The sequence below is a fragment of the Protobothrops mucrosquamatus genome, unplaced genomic scaffold (assembly GCF_001527695.2).
Source record: "Protobothrops mucrosquamatus isolate PMUCROS unplaced genomic scaffold, P.Mucros_1.0 scaffold3245, whole genome shotgun sequence".
NCBI lineage: Eukaryota > Metazoa > Chordata > Lepidosauria > Squamata > Viperidae > Protobothrops > Protobothrops mucrosquamatus.
This window is the reverse complement of record NW_015389239.1, coordinates 62,099-73,904: the sequence shown is the minus strand read 5'-3', so window position 1 is coordinate 73,904 and position 11,806 is coordinate 62,099. Positions and strand designations below refer to the sequence as shown.

Below are 11,806 nucleotides of genomic sequence, written 5' to 3'. Positions count from 1 at the left end.
GGCAACGGGCCATCACGTCAAGGGCATCGTTGGGGTGGCCTGGGGTGGAGATGTACAACTGAGTATCATCAGCGTACTGATGGAAATCCACCCCAAAGCCACGAATGATCTCCCCCAGCGGCTTTACATAAATATTGAACAAAAGGGGAGAGAGGACCGACCCCTGAGGCACCCCACAAGTTAGGGGTCTAGGAGTCGATAGATAGTGAATGTTTACTGAAAACTTCCATGTAGATATTTTACTGAAAACTTCCATGTAGATATTTTCTGCCATGGCTTTGTCTTGCCCAAGTTCACACATATTTGTTTCCTCTGAAGCTTCAATATCCAGAGTAGTTTTTTTACTTTTCAACAAAACAAAGCAGTAAATGGTTGTTTGCTTCCTAGTCTGTAGTTTGAGGTTAAGTGAGAAGGCTAATCAATGGGGAGAGAACAGGTTAAAAGGACAGCAGTAACAAGTTATTTGCCACCACAGATTAACTAGAAAAACTGAATGAAACAAAGTTACGTGTATGGCTCTTATAAAAGTCAACCACACGCTTTGTCTTTCTAGAATCAAAATATGTATTAAATTTGTGGGATTTAAATATCTCTTTATATATCTGTCTAACAGAGGGGGTAGGCAATAGTTGTCCAGATGTTATGGATCACCACTCAAATAACCCCAAGCTATTTAAGAAGCTGGAATACAATATACCAGGAAAACCAAAACTTCTCCAATTTGGTGTCCTCAGATGTTTGAATATGGTTGTTGGTCATGCTCTTGGTATGGTAGAAGTTTTATTTATTTTATTTATTTATTTATTGGATTTTTACCCCGCCCTTCTCCTTGCGGACTCAGGGCGGCTAACAGCCTGATAAAAACAAATACAAAAAATACCAAAATACTATCATTAAAACATAATTAAAAGGAAATATTAAATTGGCCTTTGTTATTTTAAAATTATATTTAAAACCCTGCTAAAAATTACCCCTTAGGCCAGTCCTGCTAGTTGAAATAGCCATGTCTTAAGGGCGCGGCGGAAGGAAGGGAGATCCGGGATCACCCGGATCTCTGGGGGTAGTTCGTTCCAGAGGTAAAAATACTTCTACTCAAAATTGGGAAAGCTGATGAAAATTGCTTCAAATTCTTAATTTTTTAAAATGAATGTAATATTAGGATTAAAGAGCATTTTACTAATTCCATGGTATTTTACCAGAGTGTTTCTTTTAATGGTCCTCAAACTTTCAATTTTCTTAGTTGACACAAAATTAAAGTCTTCAGAGGGAAAAAAGGCCTTCATATCTTAGAACAGGGATCCTCAACCTTGGCAACATTAAGACTTGTGGACTTCAACTCCCAGAATTCCTCAGATAGCTTTGCTGTCTGAGGAATTCTGGGAGTTGAAATCCACAAGTCTTAAAGTTGCCAAGGTTGGAGACCCCTGCTTTAGAATATCAAACACTCAAATACCATGCTTACTATAACTGTCATTGCTAATTGATAGATGAAATGACTAATAAATGTTAAGTACCGTATTTTCCGGCGTATAAGACGACTTTCTAAACCCTGAAAATCTTCTCAAAAGTCGGGGGTCGTCTTATATGCCCAGTCATCTTATACGCCGGAATATACGGGTATTCTATTTTATTCCTTTACACATGTGGTTTGGCATATTACTCATCAAGTTTTCTCTCCCCCCCCCCCTTGCTCAAACTCTATATTTTAACTGGAAAAGTTAGGGGTCGTCTTATCTGCCCAGTCGTCTTATACGCCGGAAAATACGGTACCACAAGAAATACATATTAACAGCACTGATAAATGGATTAAAATAGCTGATGGCCATCAGCTAGGACAATAATAAATATCCTTCTACAAATTGCTGATAACTGCTAATTATACCACTGCAGGAGATGGTAGTATTTTTAGCATTCTTATTCTTCTCATTATAATTAATAGTCTTTTTAGCAAGTTATAATTCTCTATATAGTTATCTAATATAATTATCATTCAAGTTCATATAGCTATCATTTTTTTAACCTACTCTATTTTGTATAAATGAATTCCATATATTATGTTTCTCTGTATAAAATCTACATCTATAGGTAATTTGCTCATAAGTAATGAGCGTAATCCATTGAGTGAAAGGGGCCGTACATTTATCTTTTTAATGCCCTAATAGTTGGCAATAAGGACGTGAAGAACCCATTTATGTTGTCTGGTTGCCAAATTCCAAATATTAGTTATGTAGAATAATACCATCTGAAAAGTTTAGCTTTTGTTACACAATCATCTTTATATAATTCAGTATTTTCTCTGAAAAAATTAGTAAGCATAGGACACTGCAAAAAAAACATGTTTTACAGAAGCATTATCTTCCATGCAACCCTGAGTGGGCAATGCCAACATCTGGGGAGAAGATGTGGGACCCACTGATGAGCGGCATTCATCTCAATGTGTAGATTTCTTCTCAAAATAATTTTTTGCTGGTCAAGATCTGCTGTAACCATGGATTCAATATAAACGCTTTGCAAATCCTGTAAACTACAGCTTATTCAGTAAAATATACAGTACTTAATAGATCCATAGCTTGCATGATTTATGATGTCAGTCACCATTTTTATTGATTCTTCTAAGTTCACCCCACAAAGCAGGGCTCTGCACAATTAAAAAATGATCTCAAAGGTATTACTCATTAAGTTGATTCTCAAAGTGGCATCTTTTTTTTCACGTACACATAGAAGCCTAAAATTTTGGCTCACAGAAAGCCTGAAAATTTTTTCAAGTATGCACAACTCTACTAGAAAGTGGCTTTAGCTAGCAATTGTGACTACTTTCTTGCTCTGTCTTTTTCAGGGAAGGATTACTCCCATTACACTTAAGACACCTTTTTTTGCAGGTTGGGAGTCTGACACATAGCAGGTAAGGAATGGCAGGAATTGCAATCAACCCAACTACAATATAAAGATTAAAAAATACTGTCCTTTGCAGTAAATCTTCAAATAAAGACAAAATGCAACAGATCTTCAACAGACAAGAAGATATATAAATTGCACAGGAGTTGAGGACCTCAATAAAAATACCGAAATGACTATTAACCAGAATTTTGTGTAAACAACCTCACATGCTGACTGTGTTTAAAAATTACTGAAGTATTTTGATATACCACACTGTGAACCAATTTAAGCTATATAAATAATTTGAAAGACCACAATGTTTTCAAAAGAAACACTAGAATATCTCCTATGCCTACCTCAATAAGCTGCAACTAACCATTCTTTATCACCACTCTAAAGTTAAAATCACAACCTAAACCACTCTCACTGTAAACAAAATTTATAGTGGCTTCACAAAAGGCTAAAGAGAACAAGTGGCCTGCTATATGTGTGTGTTTGCAGGTGTGTGTGAGTCAATTTTTACATTATTAAGACATTATATTTTGAGGCAGGGTTGATGTGCACCCTAATCCCTTTCTTCCTTTACGCTTTCATATATTTAATATTTAGAACTGAGAGATACTTTATGTCAAGCCCACTTTATCAAGCTCTACTACAGAGAAGAACCCTGATAGATGGCACTGTTTAATCAATGGAACCTGGAGCACACCAATCCTGCCAGTTTGAGCTTTCTGGAAAAATACTATGGGAGACAGGCTGTCTCTCAAGTAACCAGGCCGTAGGTAAAACCAGCACCTTGCTTCACATTCAGATGCAAATTCACAACCAGTGCATTTCACAAAGCAGAAGTGTTACATGGACATACCAAGGCATGCCCATTACTGCTTGCACTGCTGCATTCTGAACTAGTTGAAACTTCTGGGTGGTCTTCAAGGGCAGCCCCATGAAGAGCACATTGCAGTTGTCAAGCCATAAAGTGACCAAAGCATGAGTGACAGATGATTTGAAAAGTGCAGAATGAGGTAACTAGTATATTATAATAATATATATTATTATCTGAGACATCTTTCAGAAATGGCATAACACAAATCCTAAAAGAATTGCATGGTTACCCCAGCATTACTTATCAGACACTATTTGCTATTTAAAGATTCAAATGGTTTAGGACTCCAAAACTTGAGGAAACAAGTGTTTCCTGCTATGTTCTTACTCAAAAATCAAGACTTTAAGGTTGGCACTGATGCCACCTGCCCCAGCATAGACTGACCATGACTTTCATCTGCAAGTGCCTCTCTGTCAGTGTTAATTTTTAAAAAACACAAATCATAGCAAGTTATTTATTTTTCTTGATTTGCTTTCAGGGATGGTCAGTTGCCAGAAGAGCCTACAAGCAGGCTATATTGTAAATAAGTAAAATACATAATGGGAAGTGCTTTCAGATTAGTTCTTATTCAGAATCCACATTTTTCCACTTAATGCTGTATTCATGCAGTTATAACTCACTGAGCAATGTCTGCACAGGTGTGCGAGTAGCCTTATTGGAGCAGAAAGTGGAAGCAGTTTAGATGGATTAATATTTCTCTAATATTACACTGACTGTAACAACTGATTGCCTTTTTGATACACGGTGAGTAGAATCTCAACCTTTCCAAGAAGCACAATATAAAGAATCCAGTTAAGAAGTTTAAGGATATCAGCCCAAGTTTTAATAAGCAATGATGATGAGTCCTTAGCTCTTCTAATGTAGCTCTTTATCTTTTCATTTGAGCATCATTACAAAACAATGTTTTGTGAGACTATAAAAAGAACATAGCAGAGACTTTTACAGAAAAACATAGCATTTTAATTTTCATTAGTCAAGTAGTAACAATTCAAAACAAAAATGTATGAATTATAATCCACAAAGAGCTTGTGGTCTGTTCACTCTGCATACTAACACTTCTATCTTGCTCTCTCTGATATGTCTCTTTACCTGATAATTGCTGCATACTAAATCACTGCTATTAAACTAGATGCCATCCTGGAAATCTGGAAACTGAACATGAAGATCTGTGACAAGGTTGATTTCCAACCCATCCAAGAGGACATTCATTTCAGCTCTTTTAAATGGCCAGTTTCAGCCATATGTGAAGGGGGAATAGCAGGATAGAACACAGAGTTACCAACTGACCCTCATGGTTTAATTTGTCTTGCAAACAGAGACATAGGAATGTCTACAGAGGGCAAAAAATCTTAATTATTTATAGCCTCTGATTGCAGGAGAATGAATGAATCTCAACTTATAAACAAAATTCCCAAATTGATGGAACTGCAGGACCCATGTGCTACTTAGACAGCAGTTGCCATTATGGCCTTCTCCCACAATGAAACCAAACTGAAAACAGGGGCAGAAGAGATTCTTTCAGCAGTGTTTATGATGATCCCTACGGTGCAGTTTTACTAAATGTTCATTTCACATTAGCTAGTATTACATCTCTAAGTGGCTTATGAACATTAAGAAGGTACCGATAAAAGAAGAGTATTTGTAAGAACGTGGAATCGGGGCATCTGGTGATTCATATGCCTGGAAATACATCTGTCAGAGGCTAAAATGGGCAAAATTAGAGTAAGGTGCAACTTGCCTTAGACCTTTTAGATGAGCATTTACCTTTGTTATTCCATAACATCCCAACGACCACTGTTTATTTAGGTATGCCACATGGGCACAGGAATGCTTAAACACATAAGTGTGCCTAGAATTTGTATGACACGTAAGCGTTCAGCCTCTTCAATAATCCTTATCCTGAGAATGTACATATTCTGATCCCTGCCCTAAGTGTCCAAAGAGAAAGGAGGCAGACTGTTTTAATAACAAGAGTACATTCTTCCAAACAGCTCTGTAAAGCAGGTCAGTATTAGCGATGATTTCCAAGCCAAGATAGTGAAGCTACAGAAGGAGAGCACCACAAAACCATATGTTTGAAAAAAAAAATAAATACCTGCCTCCACTTAACACAAATAAACTAACCCAAGGACCAGGGTGTCCTGTTTCAAACGTCCAGAGAAGCTACTTCGGCCTCGTTATCAGGCCCAAGGAGAAAGCTGGTGAAGGGAACAGTTCAACGTGCAACCTGACCCGCAGCTGCCTTTCAAGAAAGCAGCAATGCTGCCGGGTCCCCCTGTTTCCAGCCACGTGGGCCACGGCGCCGTTACCTGGCCGCTCTGCTCCAGCAACTCCTTGGCTGCTCTCTCATAACCCATTTGGACCAACTGCTGGTGCATCAGAGCCAGCAGCTCTTTCTGCTCTCTCTCAGCTGCCGTCATGCTCTCGCCGCGCGTGTGGGGGTGCGGAAGCAACAACCTCTATCCCACACGCATGACTACGATCGCAGGCCCCGCGTGCAGAACGGGCGAAGGACTAACCGCATGCCCCAAACTGCCTGTGCAGTTCTACCCTTTGACCATGCATGAGCGCATTCATCACTTCCTCTTCCTCCCGCCCCGCCGGTCTAAGGGCTTCTGGGAAATGTAGTCTGCGTGCCAAACGTTAGTCGGCCTGGGTCCTTTTCTTTTTTCTTTTTATCAAGATTGTATTAATTTTCTCTTACATACGTATATTAATTTTTCAACCAACGTGCTGTCTGGGTTTTAAAACGCTAATACATAGTTAGTTCCTAATCCTTCATTCTTTCCTCTAGCCTTTGATAAAATAAATCCCAAGTTTGGTAATATTCTGTTTCTTCTTTATCTTTCAGTCTCATAGTTAATCTGTCCAGCTCTGCGCATTCCAATATTTTTCTGATTAATTCTTCCTCCGGTGGTAATCCTTCACTTTTCCAATATTGCGCAAAAATTATTCTTGCTGCTGTTGTGACATGTAAAATCAAATAAATATAAGCTTTGTTTATTAATTTTTTTCTGGCATTATACCTAATAAGAAAAGTTCAGGTTTAAAATCAACATGTTCTCCCAACATTTTTTCTAACCAAGCATGTACCTTTTTCCAATAAACCTTAGCTTTGCCACATGTCCACCAAACATGATAATAGGTGCCTGAGTTATACTTACATTTCCAGCATCTATCTGACNGATCATTTTCTCAAGAAAATATAAGACCAGGCAGACTTCAAACTTAATATTAAAAATAAAATTAGAGCTATACATATCCTATACAGGACCATGAAATTATAATGGAAAACTTAATTAAGTCCCATAATAATCTAAGCTGCAAGAGCATGGTCCTAGGATTTTCTTATCGTATACAAGAGAACAAACACAAAGGACAAAACGGCTTACAGTAGCTAAATGTATCAGCGTTTTATATTCATATTGCTACTGTAATTCAATGCACCAGATTACTGGGCTTTGTACGAATTTATTGTATAAAAAGGATTATTTGGGTATCAGAAAGCTTAAAACAGTGATATTTTGAGGTAAGAAAGCTAATTTAAGTATCTGTCTTAATATAGTTGCAACTATAAGCAGCTTTTTTGAGTAAGTTATTGACAACGGACAAATTCTCTTCTTATACTGTTGTTTGAAACTAGTCCAAAACCCAATACTGAATGTGTGATATAGTATTCACAAGATCAGGACTCTTAAACCAAGTGCAAAAGAATTAAATAACAATTAAGTATAGCTATAAGGTAGCAACAGGCAAAACCTCTCTAACCACCCTCCAATAATAAACAGAAAAGCTTACTTTCTCCACTGAGCGATGATCTCTTTTAGAGAAATATGAGATGATGGGAAAGTCTTCTGTAGAGGAAGAAAAAATATTGGACTTGTATGATTAAATCATTTTTATTATAGAATCTTTAGTACAAAACTCTGGATTAAAGTTTCAATTCTAAACGTGCATCTATTAAGTAGAACTTTACTCTTTTAAAGCTGAGGTGGGAAATTAATTTTCCCAAAGGCCACATAGGAACTGTTGTGGAGGACTGGCCATTGCCCTTCTCTCCCGCCACGGACCGAACTGGAACCACCTATGGGCCAGATGTGGCCCTCTTGGGCCATAAAATGCCCAGGTCTGTCTTAAAGATATGCACAGGATTCTTACAGTACTATGATAGGCAGTGTTACTCAGGAATAATGCCTGTTGATTTCAATAGGATGCATATAAGACCAGAGCCCAAATTTGAAATCCCATGGTACACATTTTTAAATAAGACTCACTGGTTTTTTATGAATATTGAAATTAACAGTTTTGACAAACTGAAATACTGTATAAGTAGTATTTTCAATCTACTCAAACTTCAAAGATTCATTAGCAGAAAAAAATATACTGTTCAGCACATTGATTAGTTTTACCAAGATAGATAGTGAATGTTTACTGAAAACTTCCAGGTAGATATTTTCTGCCATGGCTTTGTCTTGCCCAAGTTCACAGATATTTGTTTCCTCTGAAGCTTCAATATCCAGAGTAGTTTTTTTACTTTTCAACAAAACAAAGCAGTAAATGGTTGTTTGCTTCCTAGTCTGTAGTTTGAGGTTAAGTGAGAAGGCTAATCAATGGGGAGAGAACAGGTTAAAAGGACAGCAGTTAACAGGGTATTTGCCACCACAGGTTAACTAGAAAACTGAATGGAACAAGGTTATGTGTATGGCTCTTATAAAAGTCAACCACAAGCTTTGTCTTTCTAGAATCAAAATATGTATTAAATTTGTGGGATTTAAATATCTCTTTATATATCTGTCTAACAGAGGGGGTAGGCAATAATTGTCCAGATGTTATGGATCACCACTCAAATAACCCCAAGCTATTTAAGAAGCTGGAATACAATATACCAGGAAAACCAAAACTTCTCCAATTTGGTGTCCTCAGATGTTTGAATATGGTTGTTGGTCATGCTCTTGGTATGGTAGAAGTTAAAATAATTCTACTCAAAATTGGGAAAGCTGATGAAAATTGCTTCAAATTCTTAATTTTTTAAAATGAATGTAATATTAGGGTTAAAGAGCATTTTACTAATTCCATGGTATTTTACCAGAGTGTTTCTTTTAATGGTCCTCAAACTTTCAATTTTCTTAGTTGACACAAAATTAAAGTCTTCAGAGGGAAAAAAGGCCTTCATATCTTAGAACAGGGATCCTCAACCTTGGCAACATTAAGACTTGTGGACTTCAACTCCCAGAATTCCTCAGATAGCTTTGCTGTCTGAGGAATTCTGGGAGTTGAAGTCCACAAGTCTTAAAGTTGCCAAGGTTGGAGACCCCTGCTTTAGAATATCAAACACTCAAATACCATGCTTACTATAACTGTCATTGCTAATTGATAGATGAAATGACTAATAAATGTTAAGTACCGTATTTTCCGGCATATAAGACGACTTTCTAAACCCTGAAAATCTTCTCAAAAGTCGGGGGTCGTCTTATACGCCCAGTCATCTTATACGCTGGAAAATACGGGTATTCTATTTTATTCCTTTACACATGTGGTTTGGCATATTACTCATCAAGTTTTCTCTCCCCCCCTCTCTCTCGCTCAAACTCTATATTTTAACTGGAAAAGTTGGGGGTCGTCTTATACGCCCAGTCGTCTTATACGCCAGAAAATATGGTACCACAAGAAATACATATTAACAGCACTGATAAATGGATTAAAATAGCTGATGGCCATCAGCTAGGACAATAATAAATATCCTTCTACAAATTGCTGATAACTGCTAATTATACCACTGCAGGAGATGGTAGTATTTTTAGCATTCTTATTCTTCTCATTATAAATAATAGTCTTTTTAGCAATAGTTATAATTCTCTATATAGTTATCTTATATAATTATTATTCAAGTTCATATAGCTATCATTTTTTTAACCTACTCTATTTTGTATAAATGAATTCCATATATTATGTTTCTCTGTATAAAATCTACATCTATAGGTAATTTGCTCATAAGTAATGAGCGTAATCCATTGAGTGAAAGGGGCCGTACATTTATCTTTTTAATGCCCTAATAGTTGGCAATAAGGACGTGAAGAACCCATTTATGTTGTCTGGTTGCCAAATTCCAAATATTAGTTATGTAGAATAATACCATCTGAAAATTTTAGCTTTTGTTACACAATCATCTTTATATAATTCAGTATTTTCTCTGAAAAAATTAATAAGCATAGGACACTGCAAGAAAAATGTTTTACAAAAGCATTATCTTCCATGCAACCCTGAGTGGGCAATGCCAACATCTGGGGAGAAGATGTGGGATCCAATGATGAGCGGCATTCATCTTAATGTGTAGATTTCTTCTCAAAGTAATTTCTTGCTGGTCAAGATCTGCTGTAACCATGGATTCAATATAAATGCTTTGCAAATCCTGTAAACTACAGCTTATTCAATAAAATATACAGTACTTAATAGATCCATAGCTTGCATGATTTATGATGTCAGTCACAATCTTTATTGATTCTTCTAAGTTCACCCCACAAAGCAGGGCTCTGCACAATTAAAAAATGATCTCAAAGGTATTACTCATTAAGTTGATTCTCAAAGTGGCATCTTTTTTTTCCACGTACACATAGAAGCCTAAAAATTTGGCTCACAGAAAGCCTGAATTTTTTTCAAGTATGCACAACTCTACTAGAAAGTGGCTTTAGCTAGCAATTATGACTACTTTCTTGCTCTGTCTTTTTCAGGGAAGGATTACTCCCATTACACTTACGACACCTTTTTTTGCAGGTTGGGAGTCTGACACACAGCAGGTAAGGAATGGCAGGAATTGCAATCAACCCAACTACAATATAAAGGTAAAAAAAATACTGTCCTTTGCAGTAAATCTTCAAATAAAGACAAAATGCAACAGATCTTCAACAGACAAGAAGATATATAAATGCACAGGAGTTGAGGACCTCAATAAAAATACCAAAATGACTATTAACCAGAATTTTGTGTAAACAACCTCACATGCTGACTGTGTTTAAAAATTACTGAAGTATTTTGATATACCATACTGTGAACCAATTTAAGCTATATAAATAATTTGAAAGACCACAATGTTTTCAAAAGAAACACTAGAATGTCTCCTATGCCTACCTCAATAAGCTGCAACTAACCATTTTTTATCACCACTCTAAAGTTAAAATCACAACCTAAACCACCCTCACTGTAAACAAAATTTATAGTGGCTTCACAAAAGGCTAAAGAGAACAAGTGGCCTGCTATATGTGTGTGTTTGCAGGTGTGTGCGCACATAAGTAGAGTCAATTTTTACATTATTAAAACATTATATTTTGAGGCAGGGTTGATGTGCACCCTAATCCCTTTCTTCCTTTATGCTTTCATATATTTAATATTTAGAACTGAGAGATACTTTATGTCAAGCCCACTTTATCAAGCTCTACTACAGAGAAGAACCCTGATAGATGGCACTGTTTAATCAATGGAACCTGGAGCACACCAATCCTGCCAGTTTGAGCTTTCTGGAAAAATACTATGGGAGACAGGCAGTCTCTCAAGTAACCAGGCCCTAGGTAAAACCAGCACCTTGCTTCACATTCAGATGCAAATTCACAACCAGTGCATCTCACAAAGCAGAAGTGTTACATGGACATACCAAGGCATGCCCATTACTGCTTGCACTGCTGCATTCTGAACTAGTTGAAACTTCTGGGTGGTCTTCAAGGGCAGCCCCATGTAGAGCACATTGCAGTTGTCAAGCCATAAAGTGACCAAAGCATGAGTGACAGATGATTTGAAAAGTGCAGAATGAGGTAACTAGTATATTATAATAATATACCGTATTTATCGGCGTATAACACGCACAGGCATATAACACGCACCTTCATTTTAAGAGGGAAATTTCAGGAAAAAAACTTAAAGGTGGGGCCGGGCGGCGGAGCGCTTATATCGGCGTATAACACGCACACATCATTTGCCCCCTATTTTCAGGGGGAAAAAGTGCGTGTTATACGCCAATAAATACGGTATATTATTATCTGAGACATCTTTCAGAAA

At 37.1% G+C, this 11,806-nt stretch overlaps 1 protein-coding gene across 1 annotated transcript in view; it reads right to left on the bottom strand.

Annotated features, from left to right (window-relative positions):
- Positions 1-6,306, bottom strand: part of LOC107297346 (treacle protein-like) — a gene marked incomplete at its 3' end in the record, with an annotated part of 24,684 nt that extends 18,378 nt beyond the window's left edge. Inside the window, exon 1 of the mRNA XM_015826705.1 lies at positions 6,070-6,306. Coding sequence (XP_015682191.1) covers positions 6,070-6,180 — 111 coding nt within the window. The remainder of the gene's footprint in view (positions 1-6,069) is intronic.
- Between the last annotated feature and the right edge of the window lie 5,500 nt (positions 6,307-11,806).